Below are 27,957 nucleotides of genomic sequence, written 5' to 3'. Positions count from 1 at the left end.
TTGCTTTCGCATATTTCGTACGCCATATAGGGACGATGCACACAACTTGCAGAAATGAAATGCGACGCGGCGCGGTCTCGAGAGTTCAACTCCTGCTGGTCGTGGAGGAACGCCACTGAATTCCAGAATCGCGGTGTCTTCATCTCCAGTTCCGCTAATAATCACAATAATTGGCTTGCGCAAAAAGCTTTCGTTCGTATGAAAACAAGGTAATCAACTCCAAATTGAATTAAAAATTATTATTTTGATGTATACTTGGTGACAATGAATCTGAGACGGCTAATTTCTTACACTAGGCTGTTATGTTGGCAACACAGAGAAACCTACAGCGCCACAGTCGGCTGAGCGTGAAACAAACTCAATCTCAACAAACGTAACATAACCCGTGAACGTCGAATCTAACCTTAGAATACGTGTCAATCCAACAAGTCACCATCGCCGCGGTATTTTAAGGTTAGATTCCACGGTCATGGTTTATGTTATGTTTGTTGAGATTGAGTGTGTTTCGCGCTCGGCCGACTGTGGCGCTGTAGGTTGATCTGTGTTGCCAACATAACTGTCTAGTGTAAAAAATAAGCCGTCTCAGATTCATCGTCCAATGTGTACATTATACAGACGTGCATATATATTGCAGAGAAAACGGGCATATTTTTGTTAAAAATTTCAGGACTGAACGAAAATCTTGTCTTCTTTAAGTCCTTTAGTACCAACCTGCAGGATTATTTATTTATCTGATAATTTTTTTTTAATGTGTTCATCAATTTCGAGGAAAATGTTCTCTAAGAATTCTCGACACTTAGCTTTCGGGCATTTTGAGGAAAATTTTCACACCAGAAATTCAACGGAAAGTTTAGTTATCGGTCTTGCTGCAAAAATGAAAAAACCAACCAGCTAGGTATACAAAAGTCTCTGTTCTTGCATGAAATCATCAAATCGAGCCAAGGACTTTACGTTATTTTACGTAATTTATGTACACAGTGATCCAAACGATAATACATACATATTATAGTTTTTTCGTCATGGCTTGACAATTACAATTTCTCATCCGAAGCTGCAAAAATACTGAAAAAAGGTCCAAGTCTGCCGTGTGAAAAATCTTTCCGGCGAGGCTCGTCGCATACAGGAGTGGAAAAAAGCAGCGGGCAGCGGTTAGATCTGCACGGGGAAATGCAATGAGCGTGCGTGAAAAGGGAAGCGGACGAATATGCATATACCGGAACCTCTTTGCATCTTGAGCAATGTATGCACCCTTGGGTTCTGAAAAGTGTGCAGAGCCCTGAAGAGGAGAAATTCAACGGTGCATCAGCCACCTGTAATCTGCATATACACGCCCCCAGCCTCTGGAGGATGTAATTATCGCTGGCCACATGCCGGCGAAACTGCGCACGCGTTCTTCAATCTACGTGTCGTGTCGTGCCTTATTATGCGTATGCAGATATGCAATATTCTGAACAGCGCGAGTCGCTCGGTGCGAAAATTACCCTCTGTAGCTATAAAAATCCTTCAGACTCTCATCGAAAAATTCATACGTCTGGAATATTCACAGGCATATGTGGTATTAAAAGTTTAGCCTTCTAATTTGGCATCTCGCGTGAAAATTTCTTCGGAATCGGTTGAGACATTCCTGAGAAAATGAAAATTCTTTATTCAAAAGTGGCTAAACTGTGTGAGAAATAAACGAAGGTTCAGTTCAAGCTATCAGCAAACATGGCTTAATTCATGGCAAATTTATCATCTTTGGTTTTCGTTGGCTTTCATTATTGATGAATCAAATTGTCAAACTGAAAATCTTGATGGGTAAATCTTCAAAGTGCTCACAATTTTTCACTGCATTAAAAACGTAATGATTAAAGATCTTAGAAAAGATCAGTTGATTAAAAGATTTGACAATATGGCACGGCTTCATAAGCAGCATGGGCAGTTGTATAAGTGCCAATTCCGTCACTTCGCAATCAATTGGCACAGAATACAGAAGATTAGATAATAATCGTAACGAGCAAAAGTATTAACAGTATCAAGGATGATACCGTTTGGGTATCTTAATTTTACTTGCACCTGAGTGAAAACGGTGCTTCATAAATGCGTCGAATACTGAGAGAAATTTTTAGTTCCATTTACCGCTCAGTCCTTAACTGTTTTCATTTTTCACCACATTCGAAAAATATAGTTCTAGGTAGAAAATGAAAATTAGTTTTCTAGCTGTTACCGGAAAGTCTAGTATCCGTTACTATTCTTTCTCATTACGGTCACTGTTACTATATTTTCTTGTAACCGTTGCGAAAATTTAATGCTTGTGCAACAATAAATTGATGTTAAAGCCTTATTAAACTAAAAAAGTACAGTAAATCGAACAAACTGATTTTGCGTTACAATTACCAAAAAAAGGATCGACAATACCGCAAAATGGTTACGTGTACCTCGTTTTTCGTAATCCCAACAATATTCAAACAGTTTTTTCAACGATACCTGTTTTACTGAATTTTTCTAGCTACCATAACAAATGACATTTTCCTCAGTAAGCCTCATTGAGTGAAATAAAGATTTATTCGCATGGCACATGTCGATGTATCGAGTTTTTGATTAAAAGAGCATAAAGATATCACCGAGATTTTTGTAAATTATACAATCGGATTTTAAACCCGAAAAACGGAGTGACTGACTGCATACTGTGAGTAAATATATTATGTACACTAGCAATAAAAGTGCCAAACACAGGCCAGTTACAGCCCGGATTGTTTGTCATAGGGTGTCCACTGTATAAGAATTAGTGGGGCGAGTAAAGTTACGTCCAACTAATAGGTGAGTGGGACCGGTTGTGGACACCGCTAACAGCACGTCTTGGCTAACTGCGGGTCCATATAATTACGACCATCGGTCCTGACAGTCAAAGGATGGCCCCTCAAAAATAACACACCGTATCGGCCCTGAGTAGTCGCGATAAAAGCGACAGCTTCTTCCGTTGTATCCAAAAATTTGCAAGGAATGCTCAAATCATCTGTATATATTCTCATCACTTGTATTCCCGTAAAGTGCTGAACTTGATAATAAACTTCTCACATCGAGAGAAGTTTCTAGCTGTTGTTGCTACAATAGAGTCCTTCGTTGTTTACACTTTTTAACCGTAACCAAAAAATATGGTTCTTTACATAAGGAAAGTAAGTTTTGGAACTGTAAACAGAAAATGTAGTTTTTTTTATTATAGTCACTCGTACTATATTTTTCTACTAACTATTGCTGTAATTTCACGTTGGGGAAGATTAAGTTAATGTCAAGGCCTTGTTTGATTAAAAAACATTAGTCTACTAATAATCAAATAGATTTAATGTTGCAGTGACCAGAAAATTCAGTAATGTCAACTTTAACAATAGTATGTATAGTTGCTTGGACCCTATTTTTATATTCTTTCAGTATCAAACCTGACGCAGAAAAGATCGAAAAGTACTTACAAATAGAAACTATGTCATTCCCGATACTTATAAATCTTGAGAAAAACGAGACCAGTTCTGAATGATCTTACAATCAGTCACAACTGGAAAGTTTCTCTCCGCTTCATCTATTGATGAAGAAGAAAAACAGAATTTTTATGAGTATCACTCTGTCAAAAGAGAATAAAATTTACATGATCACAAGATTATGCAAGAAATGGATCTGACCGCGGTCTAAAATCATTCAAAAACACATCCTTCATCGTGTCAAGAATGACGAAAAATTTCATTTCGTCACCAAAAAAACGATGGCTTTCATAATCCTCCCTTGTATAACATTCACAGCTTACTGTGTAATATGGTCTTGGAGGAGTAGCTGAATTTTCAGCGTATACAGATTTTTTCAATCAGACTACACTGCTTCAAGAACTGTCTTTCCGAAATTTATATTTTTTGCGTATGAGTTTCGATCTTGAATATTTTTTCGTAAAAGTTCCTTACATAGAATATAAATTCAGAATTTCAAGCTGGTTTGGAGATCCGTGTAACTTTTTGTTACAGTGGTTTATTTATTTATCATTTTCTCATTCTTTACCAAATTTCCGTGGGGTATGAAATTAGGGAAACCGTGAGTGTATTTGATTTTATCATGAACACCTGCAGGACAACGTTTTTCGAACTTGAATAATGCACAGAATGAGAAAATCAACATTCGATGATATTGTTATCAGGCAATGAGCGCGCGTATCGCTTTCGGCCATAGCTTTATAATACAAGTCGCGGCTTGTGGCCACACACACACACACACATAATCGGCAAGTCATCATCGGCTCTGTGACGTTCTGCTAAAATAACACGAGGGGCTTTGGCATTGGGGGTTTCCCCTCTGGCGTACCACTTAGCAGGGTCAACACGCGCCAATTAACAGCCCCTAATCATAATTTGATATTTCAACCGCAACGTAATTATTCTGCGATCTAACACCGAGTAACGCCGCAGACGTTCATATTATACATACATATGTACAATATTTATACATGAAAATTCGGTTACATCCTGAAAATCAACTAAAGGGCGTCTGGACTCAATTTATAATTCTATAATGCCATGTAGTTGGTACAGTAGCTGCATAGAATCATTAAGAAAAATTGCTAAGGCGATTTGTCTAAGATGATTTCAATAATTACGAATAAATTAATCTACGAATCATTGAAATTGAGTGTACTTTTTTCCTCAGTAGTAATATCAATTGATATTTCAGCTCTTTTAGTGCAGAAGCGTTAATGTTTATTTTATTTATTTATCTATTTATTTTGTATTCTCTATATTGACGCGACACTGTTTTGATCTAACTCACCTTAATTAACCCCGCAATTGCACTTGTTGAGTATTGATTCCACAATTTTTTTGACCAGAAATTGTCTTGAATGAAATGTAGAGATTGACGGCTTCTGACATTTTTTTTTTTTTAGCATGCGTATAAAAAAGTTGAACGGTGTTCGCGATTCAACTTTTTCATGATCTAAAGGCAATCGATTCCTTGGCATTAGATAAGGCATTTGTATAGTTGCAGTCGAGATTTTAACCTGCAACACTGTAAGTTATTTCGAGCCAGCTATAACGTAGGGTAAACGATTAACTTCGAATGCCTGGATTGCCTCGATCAGATAGATAGATAGACTCTATAATTTCTGACAATCAGCGGTTCCAAATTCACCCTACCAATTGCTCCCGCCTAACTCAATCAATTGCTCGCCCTTCCACCCTACCGCCTTGCACGAACCCCTTGTCGGACACAGAACTAGAGCCTGGAGTATCCCTCACCCCTGCGGTACAGATAGGTATCCGAGAGATTCATTGCGTTTTGATAGAGAGACGTATAATAATCACCATTCGAATACCAAGTTCAATCGAAAACCGCAAGTCACGCAAACACCTTTCAAGACTGCGGTATAATAGAAGAGGCACAGACAGCACGGAACTTGACGTCCCCAGAACGATCGCTGAATGATGACTTGTGACCTCATCTTTCGGACGTAAAGATGTCTTTTTGACGACTTTTAGTTTTGTACTAACGGGGAGGTTTCACGGTACACTGAGAAAAATTTCATTTGTTACAGTAGGTAACTAGAAAAATTCGCTAAAACAGGTGTCGTTAAAAATAAAACTGTTTGAATATTGTTGGAATTACGAAAAACGAGGTACGCCTAACCATTTTGCGCTATTGTCGATTCGTTTTTGGTAATTGCAAGGCAAAATCAGTTTTTTCGATTTACTCTACTTTTTTAGTTAAACAAGGCTTTAACGTCAATTTATTCTTCCACAAGTATTAAATTTTCGCAACAGTTACAAGAAAATATAGTAACAGCGATTGTAGTGAGAAAGAATAGCAACAGATACTAGACTTTCAGGTAACAGCTACAAAACAAAGCTATACTTTTCGATTGTGGTAAAAAATGAAAATAGTTAAGGACCGAGCGGTAACCGGAACTAAAAATTTCTCTCAGTCTATAATAACATTATGTAAGGACCGGGATGAGAAATTTCATTAAGAGTGTTACAATTCCTCGAAAACACCTGCATGTAATAATTTATAAGACGTTCATGACCTTTGCAATTTGAGGGTAATGAAAATAACTTAACTAACTTGTGCGCAACACTCATTTATAATTATCAATTTGGTTAAGTTACATGAACTGAACAAACCGCGACTGTATTCGTCGATGACACAAAGTGGCCAGAAACCGTTACATCGCCGAGTAGGTATATTACGTAGATCTAAGAGCTACAGATAGAGGTTAGAATGGCTGTATAACAGCGTCCAAAAAAAGGAACAACTCCAAACTAATGACTTATCTATTCACGCGAGTTGGCAATACGATAATTATGATATTAGGTACGCTCATGGCTCCTTGATCATTCGATTATGACTGTTGTGATAAATTGGCGTTGGTAAACGAATGATATAGACTGCGGTCTCATAAAGATTTATCGACCTGTAGATAGAAAACTGAACATGGTCATATAAAGTTGCTCAGTTCAAGTTACGCACATTCGAAGCTGAGACAGTTCTTTGACACTTGATTTCGGCGAAGAACGACCTGAAACGAAAGGAGTCATGGCAAGTCAATTACCGGCGTTTCGCCTATCAGAAGTACCTAATCCTCGACTTACGGTTGAGTAAACGCGGGAGTCCGACTCGTCCCTCATCCTCCGGGTTCCACGGGCTCAATGCTCCAGGGTAAACAGTTGGGCTCCGGGAGACGGTGCAGCGTCAGCTACCTGCAGCAGGCTGCACTAGTAGAGGATGAAATTCCCCGAGTCTCCGGATCGGCTGTCACCGCAGCTCGAGCCGCGTAGTTCGACTCTCCTTGCAGAGCTTTCATCGAGATCAGAAACGGGCGCGTATTTACACACCGCATTGCTGGGCTGCTGCTGCTGCTGCTGTTGGTGCTCCTCTGCTCCTGCAGTGATGGACAAACGGACGAACGGACGAATGGTCCCTGGCTTGAAATAACACGCGGCAAGCAGTCAGGCGGGCGTTTCTCTCCTCGTCATCTTCTCTCCTGCAGACCCAGACTCCCACTTTGACTACGCGTATTCACCCCAGCTCTGCTCCCAAATATTGTGCCGAGCCTTGTCCAGTCTTTTCAATTCTTCTATACATACACACGGGATGCTGATGCTGTGGAGAAAGAGAGAGTCTGAAATGTTCATGGTTTTCAATGTTGATTTAACGCTCTCGCAGTTTTCGCCCTTCGCATCCCCCCCCCCATAACCAATGCTGCCGTTCCGATGCTCTGGAACAGTGTGTATAGACTATCGATAATCCATTTTTTTGGGACGAACAAGTCGACGACGGTATGGAAGAACGTGATATCTCAAATTGTGCTAGAAGAACGTGACGTCTCAGATTGTCCCAAAAAAGGAGACATCTCAAATTTTCCTAAAATAACGTGACATCTCGATCGCGTTCAAATTTTTCATTGATACGGCACTAGAATTTTGGGTACATGAATTATACGAAGCATTTTTTCCCAGTAGATTCAATAATTTTTTCAGTCATTTTCTCATTTATTTAACCTTCATAATGAGGAACCAGAAACTTTCACGTAAAATCGAACAAACAAATATTCTTCAATTCTAATATGTTAATTACATTGAATTTTTCAATTTATGAAATGAAGACAAAAATTATATACATTACGGAATTGGAATGATATTTATACAGAACACTACATTGGGCTTACAGAATGGTCAGAAACTTTCACATACAATCGAAATCGTTATGAAGGCTAAATAAATGTAAAACTGACTGAAAGTGTAAGACTCTTGGACTTGAAATGTTTGTGGTCTAAGGACACTTTGGACTCCGACAAGACATGACGTTGACAATTTATTTTCTTGGTCCAGGTTGATTACAAAGTAGCTAAATAAACTCCGACCAACATATGGGCGAAAGTTCTCGGCTGCGTATCGCTGAAGGGAGGGTCTAGGGCTTCCATTGTGGTTCTCGCCAGGCGGAAGTTATCTCACCCCGGGGTTAATATTCTGCGAATTACACGCTCAGAGCCGCTCACTTGTCTTACGGACCGATAAACTGCGCCCCGAGCTGTTGCTACGTGCCTTGTACCCTCTGCACATTGTCAAACGTGCATGCCCAACACGCGAACGATTGATGCGTAGTTGAATTTCGGGCTGAAGTGGATCGTCGGCATTCTGCATCAGGGATTCTGAGTTGAGCCCAACGCAACGAGCGACTAGTTGCAGGATGAGAACTGTGGTGTGCTGTGTGTGGGAATTGGCGGCTTATGTGTGGCCACTTGACCATTTTATAAACTGATGCGTTCTCCGTTATTGTGTTCAAGTTGTGCGTTGTAATTGTAGTACAGTACACCGCAGATAAACATATGGGTTACCCATTGACGAAGATGGGTACTGGCAAGTTCGTCCAGAACAATGGTGCACTGAGAAGCACTAACAAATTTCATTTGTTACAGTAACTAGAAAAATTCGGTAAAACAGGTATCGTTAAAAAAACTGTTTGAATATTGTTGGTATTACGAGAAACGAGGTACGCGTAACCATTTTGCGCTATTTTCGATCCTTTTTTGGTAATTGCAACGCAAAATCAGTTTGTTCGATTTACTCTACTTTTTTAGTTAAATACGGCTTTAACGTCAATTTATCGTTGCACAAGCATTAAATTTTTGCAACAGTTGCAAGAAAATATAGTAACAGCGATCGTAATGAGAAAGAATAGTAACGAATACCAGACTTTCCGGTAACAGCTAGAAAACTAATTTTCATTTTCTACCTAGAACTATATTTTTCGATCGTGGTAAAAAATGAAAATAGTTAAGGACTGAGCGGTAACCGGAACTAAAAATTTCTGTCAGTGTGTAACATGTTGAGGGAACAATAAATTCCATTCGTGAGGGTGAAAGAATGCAGTCTTATGCGGAAAGGAAACTGTGATACTTGTCAGTCGTGAGTGACCGAGTGCGCTTGCGGAAAACAACTAAACTTTACTGGTTGGTGAGATCCACGGAGTAGTAGGACGAAGACAACATTGAAGCAGCGTTCGGCACAAAAGTTGGTCCAAGTGCGATTTAAGCGCCTCTTGCGGTGTAAGCCCGTATAACGCTCTTCCCCTTCCCCCTATGATCTTACGATTTACCGTTTGTCACTTTTTCCTCGGATTTATTGTCGGTTGAGATTGAATAGGCAATTACTCGGTTTTCACTCATTTCAAATGCGTACTTTACGAATTTACGGAGCATGTTTATGGCACGGAGGTTTATAGGTTAGGATCGCCGCTCTTCTTTTTTCACATTTTATAGCGGAAATTTCACTCTTTCCCGTAAGTGGCGCTCAAATTGCATTTAGACAATTCTTCTTAAGTTACTTCAAAACTGGGGTCAAGTTTTATCGCAGAGTGTTCTCTGCTTCGTACTACACTCCGTGGCGAGATCCTATCACGGCAATGTTTTCGCCTACAAGGCAGAGAAGCCAACTTAGATGTCAAAATCTCCCGCGTCTAGTGGCGAATTCGAATAATATTTTTACGACCACTCACAATTAGCAGTCATCAGTCATCGGTCAGTTGGCAGTAAAACTTTGCCAAGCCTTTCCGAACCACTACATCTACTATTTGCAATCTGGTTAACCTAAAGAAATTCACATCGCCTACATAACCTCCGTAAGTCATGTTTGACAGGTAAAGCTTGAGTTGGCCAGCCTGCACGAAAATACAGCGAGCGAAGTTCGCGCATCCGCAGTCAGGCGATCAATTTTCTAAGTTTCGTTGTTTTATCTCATTGTGTATAAACCTATTGGATATTTATTTACCAATACAATGTGTATCGTTCGGTTAGAAATGATTCTTGTGAAAGTTCAGATTTATCGTTACAGAAGAAAAAAGTTTGCGTAGGATTTGTCAGATATCGCTATCAAATATTGCGAAAGAAATATGTTTTGTTTTCGTGAAATATAGAAATATCAATAATAGATTGGACAAGAAAGTCATCAGAAGATAATTTTTATAACTATCGAGTGAAACAAAATGTATTTAAATCATCGATGTATGTTTTTTTTTCTGCAGTGTTCGGTGAATGCAATAAATTTGTATTTTTTTATATATAGGTACTTCTGGCATCCACAATTTCACGAAAGTTGCGACTAGCTCCACCTAACGATATCTTTACACCTCATCATTGACACCCCGGAATCTTGCCCTTCACTTTTCTCTGCCGCGCAGAGTATAAGGTATAACATAAAAGAAGATGAGCACGCTTCTGGTGTCTATCCCATCACATTTAGGGACCAATGAGGTACTAAAAAAAACTTCCTCGCAGGTTTATACGTATAAACGGTGCGCAGGTATACGTGTATGTGTGACATAGTTGTATACACATATACCTGAACCTTGACGCAATATCCCTCGGCGCACTCGACACTCTGTAGTCTATTGTAGTTCATATATTCCGGGATTACGACACGCGGCTGTCAGAGGCAGATGCTGATCCAATCGAGTCGGAAACTCCCGACGCATCCAACCATCGGTATTCAATTGTCCGAAAAGCCTGATCCCATAAACGGTTCGCGTCTATAGAGATGATCGCAGGTAAATATAAAAGATATTGGCGGGTTCCACAATGCAAAAAGTATGATATTCAAGATGGCGTTAGACAATATAGACGTCAAATTGACTATCGGCACGTTAAATCATGGCAGGAAATTATGTGCGTGTAGTGAAATTTGAGCGAAAAAAGTCAGATCGGTAGGTGACAATTTCCACGAATGAAAATGTGGAAAATTATCGGTTTATAAAGTACGCTAATTTGTGCTTAAAATAAAAAAAAAAAACAACCAATAAGCTGAGGTATTAGTTTGTCGATAGTTTCACAATTTCAATTCAAGAACTAAACCATAATCGGTGTCAGGAAAGGTTTAAAAAGTGGAACGGATGCCAGTAATCAAATTAAATTACGTATCGACCAATATTGATGATTATTTTAAGTTCTGAAACTGAACGAATGTTAAAGCAGCGGAATATATGGTTTAAATTTCATCATTTCATGACTTTGAATAATTCACTAAGCTTCGGTTACTAACTAAGACATTATCATCGGAGTTTTCGATCAAGCTCCGTCGATTAAAATTTCAAGTACCTACCTACGTGTTAAACTTAGCAAAAAAGTCCTCTGTGATCCAGAATGGAATGATGAAACAATAAATTTTAACTTCAAGCATCTGTTTATTAACACCGTCCGGGAAATAACGATATTCTACTACTTTTTCACTAAAAAAAAAAAACATTCGATACTTACAATCGTTATAATTTATAAATAATTAACTTGTGATTCAGTAAAAAATATATTATTGCTATCCAAAATCTGTTTTAGCTATACAATTTGGGGGGAATTCATTTTCTGTACTGGCGGGGGATTTTTTCAGTTTATAAATGTACCTAGATTAGGTTCGGTAACACCTTTTGAACCCTTGTTTCAACACTGCATGAAATTAATTACTGGAACTCCATTTTATTCTTGTTCCAACGGTGTATGCGTGCAATCTCGTATCGCCTCAACTTTCGCTGAAATTAAGAGCACACTGAGCAAACTGACCAAATAAAACGATGAAATAGCGACGCCTCCACTATTCAGGGTTTTATTTAGGCGTGCAGCCCTGTAACCTGGGCGTTATAGAGTGCCACTTGGAAAAATATAAAGAATAGTCGTGAAGCCCGGTGCAGGGACCCTTTAGCAAGGATTACGGGATTGAACCCTCTTAAGTCGTTACAAAAATTGTCAATCATTAAAATTGAATATTACCGCGCCTATGAAAACACCGTCTCGACTTGACGAAATTTTAGCAGCCTTCAGAAAACTTTTGGCAGCACAGGTTCGATCCATGCACGATACGTTTCAACTGCAAAATTAATGACTTCCTACGTTTGAAAATTGCTGAGGGATGAAAACATCGGTTAAAGTCTGTTTCTTCAATGCAGCTTCAAGAATTTCATCATAAATATGCGGTTGTATGTATTAAGTTAATCAGAATTAAGGTTGTCAGTAATTTGTATGCAAAAAAAAAAAAATTCATTCACGGGAACATTAAGAATAGTGTCTTATTATAGGTTTAATATCTCTTCATTCCTGGTTGCTTTTTAACTATGTAACCAAATACCATTGTCAGGTATAATAAAAGCACTGTAGAACCGAAAAAATTTAACATTTAAAGCCATACATCGAAAATTTTAGAGAAAAATCATTTTTGACGCTTCACTTTTCAACACGGAGTCACATCTTCTTTCAAAATTTCAATGAAATCACTGACATTTTCTCTGTTATGTCTTACAGTCCATTGTAATTCTGTTTCCGAAATCGGCATTGAACTTAATTTTCAACCTATCTGTAAAAGTATTAAAAAATGTTTAACAAAGCGTCGAAGAAATAAAATCCTTTCATCCAAAACTCGTTTTTCAAACTGTTACGAAACATTTTTAATTAATCGAAAGTGAAGTTCAGTACAATTTTTGTGAAAAAAAAAAAAGAAAAAAATTAAACTTGCAAAGAGGAATATATGAACCGAAGTATACGCGAATTGAAGTTTATAGTAAATTTTACTTTGTTGAAATGTATTACAGTACCGTTTTTGTGTTTCAGGTCAAAATCTGGTTTCAGAATCACCGGTACAAATGTAAACGACAGGCCAAAGAAAAAGCCATGGCAGAGCAGAATGCGCAAAATCAGGTAAGAAGAATCGATAGAAACGACCGAGAAAAATTTACAGTATTGGTTAAGATAAAGTTCTTGACTATTATCATTTTTTTCCATAATTGAAAAGTATGCTTCTGGATACAGAATAAAAACAGGTTTCTTCCCTGCATTCAAACTTCTCAAACGCTGTTATTATAAAAGGTGAACGTTTGTCTGTTTGTTATCGATGATCTCAAAAACTGTCCAACCGATTTGGTTGATTATTTCCCCATTGGAGATGTTATTTCTTCTAGGTGATTCTGAGCTATTTTTTACAGAATTAATTGCTCAGGGAACGCAAGAAAATCTGTTGTATTGTTGTAAAGAACGAACGTTTCTTTATTAATTGATTATCGATGATCTCAAAAACTGCCCAACCGATTCCGAGGATTCCTCCACCATTGGAAAAAGTATTTATCCCAAATAATAACAGGGTATACTTTATTGAACAACTGTTCAGAAAACGGAAAAAAAGTCTTTAATGTTATTACGAAGAACGAACGTTTCTGTGTTTATTACCGATGATCTTAAAAACTGCTCAACCGATTTGCAGAATATTTCATTACTCGTACTCTTCAGGAAACGCGTAAAACTTTTTCTGTAATTACCGAGTGACGGTAATATATTAAAGTAAAATTTCTCTCAGCGTACATTCAGTGAAATTCACATTCACGTATTCGCTGTCACAAAATTTGATGTATTTCACATCAGCCTGTGACGATCGTCATCCGCACCGTAGGTACAGTTACGCGAAATGGATTTCGAAAATGTTGTACGAGGAGAAGAAGACGCGGCGTAAAAAGCGGAGCGGACGAGGGTGAAGCGAGATATTAGAATTCAGAGCGTGCCGTATCTTGATCTACCGCTTCGCGTATGCATCGACGAATACATACGTACATCTGGATGAAATTGAAAAGTTTCTGGCAGCCCGTATGAGTGCTTGGATCGGTGGTTGTGTAAAAGACGCGTCTGTACAGATACCGTCGATAATATTACAATCTTCCTATGCAGGGTCACGTATAATCGCTCTTCTCGCAAATGCATTCGACATTAGTCCTAAACACGCGTTTACGCCATGGCCATATGTGTACGGTAATACGGACATTTTGCGTTGGCATCGTTTAAATAACAGTTTCACTTTTGAACTAGTTGCACGTATGTTCGATGGATTGTAAACAAATTGTAGAGACATTGTAGAAATGAAAGAATAAAATATAAAATAAACTGCAACCGTGTGTTGCTGACTAGTGTTTGGAAATAGTTGAAAATCTCGTACAAACGTAAGTTGTTGATTATTACAGATATTCTGTTCAAGATGATAATGAAAAAAGCCGCAACTACAATTGTTTCCGCTCGGTCGTTAACTATTTTCATTTTTTACCACAATCGAAAAATATTGTTCTAGGTAGAAAATGAAAATTAGTTTTCTAGCTGTTACCGGAAAGTCTGGTATTCGTTACTATTCTTTCTCATTACGATCACCGTTACCATATTTTCTTGCAACTGTTGCGAAAATTTAACGCTTGTGCAAGAATGGATTGACGTTAAAGCCTTGTTTAACTAAAAAAGTAGAGTAAACCTAACAAAGTGATTTTGCGTTGCAATTACCAAAAAAGGATCGACAATAGCGCAAAATGGTTACGCGTACCTCGTTCTTCGTAATACCAACAATATTCAAGCAGTGTTTTTTAACGATACCTGTTTTACTGAATTTTTCTACTCACTGTAAGAAATGAAATTTTTCTCATTGTTCGGTGTTAAAAAAAATCAAGGTAAACGTTGAAGGGTAAACAAGCGGTAGAAATCGTAACTCGGGGGTTGGTATCGGGGCCAAAAAGTGAATTGATGCTATGGCGGGGCTTTAATTTGGGGTTGCGAGGACTCCGTAGGAGAAATCGACTGGGGGAAGCAGCGAGGCGAGGGCGCGTTCTCGAATCGTGGGGGGGAAATTTCTTCCTTCCTCCGTCGGCTAACGAGGGAATTATGAACTGGTGCACCCGCCGGAGCGTGCGGGAATGGGAAGGCTCGATGGAGATGTAGATGATCGTTTCGGGTGGGTTGATATTATTGAATGCATGGTGTTTATACTGCCACCGCCACCGCGAGGAGAGAGAGCTAGTCGTTCGCAAACACCGTTTGTTATGGGTGCTTCCATTGTTGCACGGAGATTTTAGATCTTATCCTTAATCTCGACATCCATCCGCGCAGAGCTTGCAAAATCGTTGTTATATACATCGAGGAAATTATCCGCCACTTATGGGACAATTATTTTGTTACAATATGTACCCGAGGGATCTCAGGGTTTGGGTTTCGGGCTCACGGATCGTCGAGATAACCGTTAACGTGTGCTTTTCACTATGGGAAGGAAGCTTTTCTGCCGATCCTCCTGAGCGATCCTCGCCGATTTTCTTCATTCTGCGATTTGTTACAATACGTCAAAAAACATTAGGCACGTATTTCTAAGCGCACCAATTCGGCCATTTCAGGGGTAAGAACCAAGTTTAAAATTTGCCCCCGGAACATAACAAGGGATACAACTCCTGAGGGTAAAAACACTGCGCATATTATCGACTGGTTGTGAATTTATGGTCCGATTGGTTTCTTGGACAAATTTTACGCCGTTATCGAAAAATTGCGAAAAATCGATGTTTAGGGATAAACATCAGGGGTAGTTTCCGCATCTTGAATGCCCAAACTGTCACGGCAACAAACATGCGTGCCTAATATTTTTTGACGTTACTGCAACATATCACAAAATGAACAAAATTCGTGAAGTACTTTACTTGCCAGAGAAATTTCTAGTTGTGGTTAAATCACTGTATTGTACCTACGATTCTTGACTAAAAAAAAAAAGATTTCTCAACAAAATTAGCCATTTTTTTTTAGCGTCAAATTGAAATAAACACCAAAATGGTCATAAATAGTATGGTTCAAACTCTGATTCACACGTTTTTACACTACATTCGTATGTACGACTTAGATATATTGAGACGATCTCTTGAAACTTGAAAATCAACTGCGCATGCGCGAGTTTTATCGGCTGTTCATGCAGGCTGGCCATCCCAAATTTCAGCTGTCAAACTGTTTCTGTCGGCGATGTAGTTGATACGAATTTTTGAGGTTAGAATCTCAAATAATTGACGTAGAGACTCGGAAAGGTTTGGGAAGCATTTGTTATTGGGTCGAAAAGTTGATTCTTCAATCAACGGTCGGAATTCAATGCTTATGCTCTTTGAAAATTCAAACGTACACATTTTGAGTACGTTGGCCGGCCTGCATCGCGGACAAGAATATCGCTGCGGGAAGATTTCGCCGACCAATGAGATTGAATTATTTGGCGCATGCGCAGTTAATTTTCAAGTTTCAAGAGATTATCTACAATCTATATTATGAATGTTCATAAACGGTATCGGCAAAGCCGAATATTATACTTGTAGGCTGTGCACGGATTTTCTCTATTTCAGTTCCTCCTCTCGCGGACGTGTGTGTGCGTGTGTTTTTCTTTCATTGTATTTTCGTTGTATTTTTTTTTTATTCATTTATTTATTTTTTTTTTTTGAATTCTCCTCGTTTCTTATTTATTTTTTTTCTTTTTCACATTTTTACTTTTATTTCTTTCATTTTCTTTTTCTTCTTTTTACTTTTTACTCTTTACCGCTTTATTTTATTTCCCCCTCGTGCAGGCGGTAAAAAATCTCAAGTGCCGCGCGCGTAGCGAGCAAACGAACGAACGAACGAACGAACGAACGTTCGTTCCTCGTTCTCTCCCCTGATGCCCGCTTCGCCCCTCGGTGGCTGCTGCTGCTGCTGCTGCTGCTGTTGCAGGAGAAACGAAGCTGGAGAGGGCAAGTCGCCATCTTGCTAGGAGTGTACAGTCATTCACAGCACCTGGTCCCGCCAAAGTACAGACCGGTGTTATATTTGCCGGCTTCACCGTCACACGTGACGGATTAGGTACCATTGAGTAGGTTGATGAGCCTAAGTTCGATACTTTTTATTAATTTTATTACGAGATTGAATTAATGTGCATAAATGGAATTGTGAAGAGAAACTCAGACTTAGATGCTTTGTTTGAAATTGCTTGGAATTGGTTGAAAATCTACTAGATTTTATTTAGAAGACTATTTTCTACAAATTATAGACTGGAGCAATCCTTTCTCTCAGCAGCCAATTCCCATATTGCCATTTTTTAAAGTGAAATCAATATCGGTGCAATGTTGTAAAATTGAATGTAGAACGATGCGATGATATGTTAAGTAAAAAGTTTTTCACAATTAGCGTACGACTAGAAGATAATTGTAGTAAAATTCATAAAAGTGTTGATTTTTGGTTCTTTAAATTCCTTAAATATATCGCGGTGCTGCGTTCACTCGCGGAAGTCATGAATTTAACGATTGAAAATCCAATTGTAAATGAATGGAACTCAAACGACTTGAATGTTTCTTTAAACGCGAAGAATCAATCGAGCTAACGATAAGCGAAGTCATTGGAGATGAATGGCAAGTCGCTGGATTTAATCGTGGAATGATAGTGCCGATGAAATTGCGCGGCGAGTGTTGGAAATTTTGAAAATCGCTGTTCAATATCTTGCGGTAAACGACAAGTGGTTTCGATTGATCATTTACACCGATTAGGATTTTTTTCAAATAACCCTTGAGAGAGATATGAAAAAAAATCAACTCCTGACACTTGTTATTGTTATATAGCAGAAAATTATAATCATACCCACCCTCAAATGTAGAATAAAGACGTAGCATTTTAAAATTGAAATCATGACTAATCAGAGTTATAATTCAGTGCAGAATTTTTACAATTTATGATTTTCAACTCCTGATTGAAATTGACCCTTACTTTGGATTTTATCAGTTATAGCATTATTTTTTGTGTTTATCAATATCAAACGATCAATTTAAAATTCTGAACGTCTAACTTCTATGAAACCAATCACTCGGAATTTTTTATGAATTATTTATTTTACCTGTGAAATAAATCATTTTAGCTACATTTCTCGCCTGCGTCAAATCCGCAATTTTTGTTCAAAGCAACGTTGATTATGCTTTACATCGCCATCGAATTAGTATTTATTTTCAATAAATATTCAATTCAAAAGTACTTAAGAAGCCGATAATTTTTCTGCCTCTGCGTATAATCGTCGTGTCAATCGGCAAAGAATTTTTTAATATCTTCACAATCTCTTTTATTTCGTGTATCATATATGCATAATATATTATGTAAGCTTGCGAACAGTTACGCCTATACATATAACTGTAGCCCCTGGACTTCGGATAAAACGACCCTTTAATGAATTAATTAGCTCAATTTGTGTGTAACAAAAATTTTTCTCCCTCCTCAGTCTTAAGTATTATTCACGTTACGAGAAAAGGTTTAAGAAATTAATATGCCCTAATTGACGAGTGAGACGTGGTTCCGTATATCCTACCTATACCTATAATTCACATTATGTGCGTATAATACAAATTGTCAGACAATTACGTTACAGCATTTCATTTTTATTTCACTTTTTTCTTTCGTTGTTGAATTTTTATTACTCGTAGCTCTCGAGCTCGTTTATACTGATCAAACTACAGGGCCGAATTATCTGGATCATCGGGTGAAGTTCGTTGGGTGTTTGTTCTATTCTTTTTCTTCTTTCTTAGTCCCTCTTTTTCGCCGGAAATTAGTTCAAAGTAGTGGTGTGATGCTGTAATATAACGCAGCGCGCGTGACTTGGAGCTGATTGTGAATGCATTACTCCATGAATGTCGTCGAGCGTTTTTGCTGCCTGCATCGTGTAGGCTTGCAATCATCGCGCAACGCGGTTCTGAAGTGCATTGCATTTGCTCCACTTAATACGAAAGTCTATCTTGGCATACACGTCACTCAGCTGCCACTTACTACAAGTATTATACAATAAGTACGCGATATATGCTGCATGGTAATAATTCCGTGCGCGCGCGTACGCCGTCATGATCATTTCACCGTTATGTGTTTCCGGTACGGATTATTCGCCGAAAAGAGGAAAGGCGGAGTATACGAGCCGAATTTCAAAGCGTTATGAATCGGCTGTAAAGCCTCGATAAAAAATTGGGAACAGAGAAAATCCGGTTTCGAAAATCTCCAACAACGATATTTGCACCGAAGATATAGTGAACGCTGATCAGATAACATCCTTGCTGTGACTATCTAAGAGAAATGAATTTGAAGAAATTCGAGTGACGCTAACCAAGATATCAAGAATTTGATGAAAGTGGTAGGATCAAAAAGTTCGAAATGATTTTACTCTGGTATTTTCGATCCCATTCTAATGTTTTCGTGCTTACTTTGCTCATCATCAAGATCTCCAAAGACCCTCTGATCATATTTTTACAAATACTTATCTCCAGAATGTCTGATTTACTCGACTGATTATAATGCGTAGGAATCACCAAATAACGTATAAGCATCGACTATGCAGTGACGCTAAATATAAGTTACTTGCAACGGAATTTTTTCTCATTCTAACAATATTTGAACATTACTACAATAAAAAGATATTCATTTTATTGTACTTTTCTGGTTGTTCCACAATATGAAATATCACTCACAAGGATATTTGTCAGGACTCAACTCAATTTTCTTGGGTCATTTCCTTGGTCTCAAATATAGATCATTTGATGTTTGCTTTTATCTAATGGGCCTCTTTTTACTTATGTTTCAATTCATTAGGCATGCATTTGCAGTTTAAAGAGTGAAATGCCGAGAAACAGAAAACTTGTCCTATACTTTTGCCGTAACTATGTATCAGTTTTCATTGACCTCTGAGGAAGTTTCAACGATAGAATTTTGCGCATTCGATTATTGTACAACGAATGTATTATTTCAAAGTATTAGCAAAGTAACTACGAATTTTCGATTATACCTGTTTTATTGTATGATAAATTAATTTTTAGTCGAAGAAGGTTCATTTACCAAAAAAAAAACCCCTAGGAGTTCCAACACAATAAATGATCCTGAGGTCTTACAAGTACTTTCCTATTCACCATGATGATGTAGTATCTTAATTTCACCGATTATAGCGAAATAATACCGCAAACCATCACGTAGGTAAAATAAAGGATGTATACATATGCAAGACTACACATACGGCCAGTTTTCGCAAAAAATTGACGACAGCCGGAGCGTATGATTCATGAATTTGACTGGCCAGCAAGGTTGTTTTGTCCCAAAAGTCGAAAAGCATCAGGCTTACGACGTGTATTGATGAAGCCAAGAGTATCGTACGTCATGTACCGAGATTGACGAGAGCTGCATCGTAAGATTCGTGATATTGACCGGCCGACGCGAGTGTTTTCCCCAAAAAAACGTGAAGAGTAAAAGAAGATTCGGTGAAACGAGACTAGTATGCAGAAAATTTCGGCGACGATTGTAAGCCTACTTTCTGCGGGTCCGAAGCCGAGAGTGTATGGAATAATCAAGGCATGTTGAGAAAGATAGAAAAGGAATGTCATGTACCGAATGTTGATACAGCTGAGTGGTTGGCCAGGTAGCCGAAGCTTCTGTAAGGCATACCGATGAACGGAGATCGGTGAATGGGCGATGGCGTCGCGACGGTAGCCGGGCATCAGCGCTTCTCTCGCTCTCTTCTCTCCTTGCCTCAACTCCTTCGCCTCGGATAACACGGCTTGGAGTTTGCTCGCCGCGGACTGGTTGCGTACAGAAATATTATATATATATATATAATATATATATATATATACATATATATATAATATGTAGATATATATGCATGCACACATGCGAGTCGACGTGCTTGCGGAACTGTGGACAGAGAAGGTGGTCACGTCGCGATGCCGTGTTTGCTGGACACACATACCAGCACCAGTTGGACCGAGAAATGCATTTTCTAAAAAAGCCTTGTTTACCCTTGTTGCTTATCCATATTAAACTCCTTCGCTGCGGGGACGCTGCTCTGCCATGAATCCCAACCAGCGCACGGTTTGTTGGCAACGGCCGTGATCTTTATACCAAGAAATATATAATATAGGTTCGTTGTATGTACATACATACCTAACCTGAAGCCTCCCTTCTTCGTGTGCAGAGAAAAATTTGATACCCCTCTTAACACTTGACATTTTATTCTAATCATTGCTTAACTCGGCCCAACGCGTCGCTGAATACATGCATCCAAGCTTTTTGATCTTACACGTGGTTAATTTGAACTGGTTGTGTACCAAGCTTTATTGTGAGACGGGTACTTAGTTTTTTACTGTTTTTGGAATCATGGGCAACGGTATATTCTTAGAAATTGGCTCGGTTAGGTGGTGAACTTCAAAAGGCTTCTAGAACCACGTGACTTATATTGTAACTATTGTATGTACCTAAAAAGTCGAAATCATTTCACGCATCTATCATTTCCGGTGTCTTGGAGAACAAGATAATTTTTACTCAATTTGCAAGCCAATAATTAACGAGCCAATTACGCCATTAATATAACGACAGAATACAATCAATGTATCGAAATGTAATGTTGAAGTTATTTCTTTATAAATTTGATTTTTTTTCAGACCAACTATATGTATAGTTACGTGTATATTATTGTGCCTACATTTTTTGTGCCTGTTGCGATAATTTTATGTTGGCGCGTCAATAAAGTGCTGTTGAGGTCTTGTTTCGTTGAAAAAATTTATACCTATATATAAGCAATGACAGCTGTAATCATACCCTAAGTGTTTACGCATGTAACACACATCGCGGAAAGATTTGCTGACTTTGGTAAACATGGCAAAAGAAATGTTTTTCGATTAATCGTTTTTCCGACTAATCATTTGATGGGTCCTTTTAATTAGTCAATTAACGGACGCTTTCAATTAATTCTTTTCAGAGTAGTCGATTCATCATGCAGGCTTATAACAACACGCATATACTAAACTTACGCACGTCACCGATAGATATCAGAATCGGTGTTTTCTATTTCGCCCATTGCTTACACAGTCCATTATACTGAGAGAAAATGGTGAAAGTTAGCAGGGTGAGCAACAGATTGTACATGCGCAAAATAATCGAACTCTGTTGGTCCACAGAATTATGCCTCAACAATATTTTCATCCGCAAGACAGGGTAGCCAACTTCCTCGAAGCGAGGCATGAGCTGTCAAACTTCGGCATCAGGCGGCGAATTGAGGTTATGTTGTAACGATGACTCGTTGCAGTTATCAGTCGGTAATCAATCAGTCAACAGTAAAAGGTGTAGAAGCCTTCTTGACCTACTAACATCAATCATTTAAGATCCGTTTAACCTCCAAAAAAACTTGAATCTGCCACATAACCTCCATAAGCCGAGTTTGACAACTAAACTCTGGGTTGGTCAGCCTGCACGAACAGACGAATCATTCAGCCTGCTATCTCTCACCATTTCCTCTCCGAAGCCTCCGTTTTGTGGACAGAACCAACACTGAGAAAAATTTCATTTGTACAGTAACTAGAAATATTCAGTAAATCAGGTATCGTTGAAAAAACTGTTTAAATATTGTTGGAAATACAAAAAACAAAATCAGTTTGTTCGGTTTACTCTACTTTTTTAGTTAAACGAGACTTTAACGTCAATTTATTGTTGCACAAGCATTAAATTTTCGCAACGGTTACAAGGACATATAATAACAGTGATCGTAACGAGAAAGAATAGTTACGGATACCAGACTTTCCGGTAACAGCTAGAAAACTAATTATCATTTTCTACCTAGAACTATATTTTTCGATCGTGGTAAAAAATGATAATAGTTAAGGACTGAGCGGTAACCGGAACTAAAAATTTCCCTCGGTGTAACTAATCAAAATGAACTTGTCTTTATCGTTCCAGAGCGCGAGTTCCCCTCGAAGGGTGGCCGTCCCGGTTCTGGTCAAGGACGGAAAGCCCTGCGGAAGCGGGGGCGGGAACGAGGGAAGCCGCGGCGGTCCCAGCGCCGCTCTGGCGAGCCCTGCGCCCCACATGACGGCCGCGTCGAGCCCCCACGGCTCGCACCACGCCGCGGTCGTCTCGCACCACTCGGTGGTCGGCGTGAGTCACGTGATGTCCTCGAGCCAGAGCCTGCAGCACTGTTCGTACACGAGGACGAACGCCCAGCAGAGCATGCAGCAGCAACAGCAGCCGCAGTGCGGTGCCTACCTGCCGCTGCAGGGCAGAGCCTGGTAGTGCGCACCATCCGCGGCGGGAGCTGCGTCCTACGCAAGTCCCCAGGTCGCTGGCCCTTGGGCCCTCGCCGCGGATCCAGCCACTTGGTACGCCATTCCCGACGACAGTCCTTAATAAAGTTTGCTTGCCTCCTGCGGCAGCTGCTTATCTCGCGTCGCGTCACGCCGGGAGAAAAGGGTGAAACTTACCAAATTCAGTGTCCGACCGCGCATGCGCGAGCGTCGTCGTCTTTTCGCGCAGGCTGGCCAACTCAAGCTTCAGGCGTCAAATGTGGATTGTGAAGATGACGTATGTAGGTGATGCGAATTTCTTTCGTTTTTTTTTTTTAGATAGACTAGGTCACTGATCGATCACTGATCACTGAATATTATTGCTAAAAGTCGTCGTAACAACGTAATTTCAATTCGCCACTTGACGCCGGAGAGTTTCACATCTCGTGCCTCGTTTCAAGTAAGTTGGCTACCCTGCTTTGCAAAAGTAAATATCGCTGCGGTACGATTCTCGCTGTCTAGTAGAGTTCAATCATTGTCCGCATGCGCAGTCGGTCACTCGGCCCGATAAGTTTTACCGTTTCCTCGCGGCATAAGTATACCGAGGAGCCATTCACTTGCAGATATCAAATTAATTATTCCGGTTCACTGTTTACATTGATTTCAAGTGATTTCTAGAGACTTCTATCTCGTGGTCTGATTTTCGTTTGTTTTCGGTACACCAATCGATTTCAATTGATTCCCAATGTCAACTCTGATTTTCATTGATTTCCTAGTGCTGTAAGCGGTTTCCAGTGATTTTCCTGCTACACAGAAACAGAGTCGTTAGAAAAAGGCCAGAAAGCTGGTAAATCACAAAATGTCAATGGAAATCAGTAGAAACAATGAACATCAGTGTTAAGAGTCAATTAAAACCGTTCAGCGTTTACCGCATGACTTGGAACAATTGTGTATCATGATTTCCAACGCTTACTGCGTGATTTCATCGCGACCTTATCGTCTTGTGATTTCAAGTGATTCCCAGTGATTTCGAATGATTTCAGTCATCTCGAATGATTCCTCGTCATTTCAAACAACATTTAAGTGATTTGAATTCGTTTCTTCTGACTTTTAGTTCCAACTGTAAAATGTATGACTTTCCTAAGTGAACGGCCCCTCGGGGTATGATAGGTACGAATTTATACGTCGATGCTGGATTACAGTGTGCGTCTGACAAGTGCGGGGTCAATGTTTGGTGAGTTTCGGACTAATGGAATATATTTCATTACAGTTTTGCGCAGGGGGAATTAGTTTGGCGTCTTTAACTGTGTGATAAAGTTGGACGCTTCGTTATACGACCTTTCGGTATAAAGTGTGAAATTTAAAAAATCGAGTTACTTTTTTTTTCTTCAAGTTAATTTTCATCTGTAGTGTAAAATAAAATCACGGTGTGGCGAGGTGTGCTTTCCATTATTTATATAGTTGATGATATGCCGTTACTCTGATCGCAATCGTAAATTTGCTAGGAAATCCACTCCTGGTCTCCGCTCTCATTCCTCGGAAATATGTAACCAATTTTGGTAACTTTATAACGGTTATCTTAATAAGCCAAGTCAAACAGAGTACCGCTTGTTTTAAAACCAACTCTCAAGGTTTATTTTTCTCTGAAATCATATTTCTTCGATAAAATATAATGCAATTACAATCTGTCCAAAACCACACACCACGAATGAAAACGAATTTGACACAGCCTTAATTTATTTTCGGACAGTGAGGTAAAAACCAGAATTGAAAACGAATCCTATCGACGATTACCTTGACGATTGTAAGAATATTTGTCATTTTTTTTAGCTGACAAAAATTTCATCAACTTTCGAGCCCATAAATTACGTTTTAATCATTATTTCGTAGCACAAGTGTCTTGAAGAAACTGACCAAATTTTTCTAAAAGCGGAGAAACAAAGTGAAATCGCGCCAGTTTTAGGTGTATTATTTTGGTACTGTGATCACTGATTAAATCTCGTGAACACTCAGTGGCCGCGAAGTCTAACGATTTCACCTCTAGTCAATACCCAAATTTCTAATACGTTCATGTGGCGGGATTTATTGAAAAATGATTTTTGATTAATGTGGATAAATGGAGAATTTTTTTCTTAAATAGTCAGCATTAATGTCCGAAACAAACCGGTTGCCTCTCAATTTTCAGTTGTGAAATTGAATTACTCTTAAGTGTAACTCAGACGATCGTACCTGTAAATTCCTAATCCTCGCGAGAGTGACGAAAGTCGAACCAGGCTTTGAAGTGTGCTTAGTTATAAGGGGACCTTAATTAGGAAGAATGGGGAAATATCGTGAAACGTTAAACGTGCAGAAACATTGGCTGGTTTATAAACATAAATATATATAGTGAACACGAAGTGAGTAGCGTTCTATTCAGACTGTCGAAAATAGCACTCCAGGAGCTGTAGTGACGTTGATTTTGAACAATTTTTCCACTAACAATTCTGATTTTATCATCGGATTCGGATATTTGCAGAGACTGCAGAAGCGGTTTATTTCGTTGAAGTTTTTTATGTATCGAAAAAAATAACATGTCACACCAATGATTAACATACACGTTACGTTTATTACGGAAATGTTGTGCAGAATCGACTTATATATTTAGCGTGAAAATAATAATCGACCACACAGTCGCGTTAGACGATTTAATTACATATAACGACGTAAGTTGAATTTAACAAAGTAATTAGTCTCCAAGACTTTGTACATATTATATATTATAAACAATAGTATAAGACGCAAGATTTTGTTCAACAAGATTTTTCGACGCGAAGACAAGATCGTTTTGTTTCATTTATAATTCTATACATATTTGAATCTGAACATAATTATTACGGGAAATTAGAATATGTACAAGTTTATATAATATAGCATCGTACAGCCTCGCAGGAACCCGAGGTTCTCGTAGGTTTCGATAAAAAGTTTCAAATATTCCACTAAAATAAATAATAGGTCGTCGATTTGTAGCTAGATTCAGGTACCTAATTAATAAATGAGTAACAAACATCGAATAGGTTTTCATGATGATGCACATGCAAAACTAGCCAATTGAATATTATATGTAGAAACAGAACGCAAATCGGGATAAGCAGTGATTTTACAATTACTTTACTGCACTTGCTTTGGGCACAGCATAATTGCATAGGTGAAATTGAACGTTTCAATACGATTATAATACGGCAAGTTACTTTCAATTGGTCAGATTTTTGTGCATGGTCATCGATCATTTTTACTCCTCCTACGAAATTGTTTTCAACGACCAGTACATTCATAAACTATATGAATACAGATTGCAAAAATTATGCAAGGGGGAGACTCTCGAGTGTATAAAGTCAAATCCAGCCGATCTTTTCTTCTTCATTGGAAAAATAGTATATTATGTAACCAGGGAATAAAGTCGACTTTTATTCCTGTGTTATGAATAGAAATTTATTTCCGACTCAACTCTGTCCGCAATATTTGTTCGAAAATTTGGAATTTTAAACTGGGCTCATATTTCACGCTGATTTGAAATATGAGATCATATTTTCCGCAAATCCGTTTTAAGGAAAAATATGCCACTTTCGTCCCGCTTTTGAGGTCAAAAAAGTTAACTTTATGGTTCATTCGGGAATAAAATGTATTTTAGACACGGCTATAAATGTTGCCGAAATTTGAAAATACAATCCGAATTTTGAGATACTTTTATGTCCGTCAAACGATTTCTCATAATTTCTAACCTGCAAATTTGTATACTAGATCATGTTTTTTTCCTAATCAAGACAATTTATCCTTTACAAATTCAATGATTAACTCCCTGAAAGGGAATGAGAAAAGCGTAAAGCATAATGTAGATATTAATTTTCACCAGCTGTAGAAATTACGTCGCATTGCATCTTAACTAAGATTATAAATCCTGGATCTAGATCACTGTAGATTGAAGTAAATAAAAAAATTTGTTTGAGAAAACAAACAAACTCTTTTCTACGTCAATTCGTTTTGTATGATGCACACAAATATATTTAAAATAATATTATGTGCACATATAACATAGTGTTTAGTAATATATAAGATTATCTTGGATATTATGTACATAATGTCTTTAATTATCATTATATATAGTTACTAACTATTTCGTTTCGAAAATATGAGAGAGCTCGCAGAGTCCTGACAGTCATCAGCATGTTTTACAGTATATGTAATATAATAACTTACAGGAATTAATTTCTACATTTTCCTATTCATTTTTTCTTCAGAGGGAAAGTTACTACATAAGAACAAATATACCGGGACAATTTCTTGAAATTTGAAAATCAACCGCGCATGCGTCAAATAGTTTAATGTCATTTGGTCGGCGAAATCTTCCCGCAGCGATATTCTTGTCTGCGATGCAGGCGGGCCAACGTACGCAAAATGTGTACTAGACTGGGCCAAAAAAATTTCAATTTTTTCTTCAATTTTAATTGAGAATAACTTTTGAAAAATTAAATTGAGGCAAAAATATTAAGAGATCTTTTTTGTAGAACATTAAATTTCCTTTAAGAATCTGTCATGATCTTTTTTATACATTCATTGATTCGTTAGTCACGAAATTCCAAATTAAAAAAGTCAAATCGAGAAATTATATCAATTTATTAAGCTTAATTACTCGGAAACGGCTTGTCTGACAAAAATCTATAATCAGACCTTTTTTGTAGGGAATTTAATTTTATAAAGGGATAAGTGAACATAAATTTTTTCACTTCAATATTTCGACAGTTCTGACGTAAAACATCAAATTATTACTAAAAATTAAAAATAGCGATGATAGACCTCTTAAAGTTAATATTAAGGGCTTAAAATTTCATGAAATTTTTTTTTTTTGCCATACTGAATGATATTCTCAATATATTTTTCAAAAAAAAAAATATTCAATTTTTTTGGTCCAGTCTAATGTGTACGTTTGAATTTTCAAAGAGCATAAGCATTAAATTCCGACCGTTAATTCAAGAATCAACTTTCCGACCCAATAACAAATGCTTCCCAAACCTTTCCGAGTCTCTACCTCAATTATTTGAGATTCTAACCTCGAAAATTCGTATCAATTATATCGCT

General features: G+C 38.2%; 1 protein-coding gene across 1 annotated transcript in view; it reads left to right on the top strand.

Moving 5' to 3' along the window:
- LOC124219336 (homeobox protein Nkx-2.4) overlaps positions 1-27,596 on the top strand; it is a 43,119-nt gene extending 15,523 nt beyond the window's left edge. The window contains exons 3-4 of the mRNA XM_046626731.2: positions 12,596-12,682; positions 22,523-27,596. Of these exons, the coding sequence (XP_046482687.1) occupies positions 12,596-12,682; positions 22,523-22,855 (420 nt within the window). The 3' untranslated portion in view covers positions 22,856-27,596. The remainder of the gene's footprint in view (positions 1-12,595; positions 12,683-22,522) is intronic.
- Positions 27,597-27,957: the final 361 nt, after the last annotated feature.

This window comes from Neodiprion pinetum, chromosome 5, assembly GCF_021155775.2.
Source record: "Neodiprion pinetum isolate iyNeoPine1 chromosome 5, iyNeoPine1.2, whole genome shotgun sequence".
Taxonomy (NCBI): domain Eukaryota; kingdom Metazoa; phylum Arthropoda; class Insecta; order Hymenoptera; family Diprionidae; genus Neodiprion; species Neodiprion pinetum.
The sequence above is the reverse complement of the archived record's forward strand: the minus strand, read 5'-3'. Positions and strand labels throughout refer to the sequence as shown.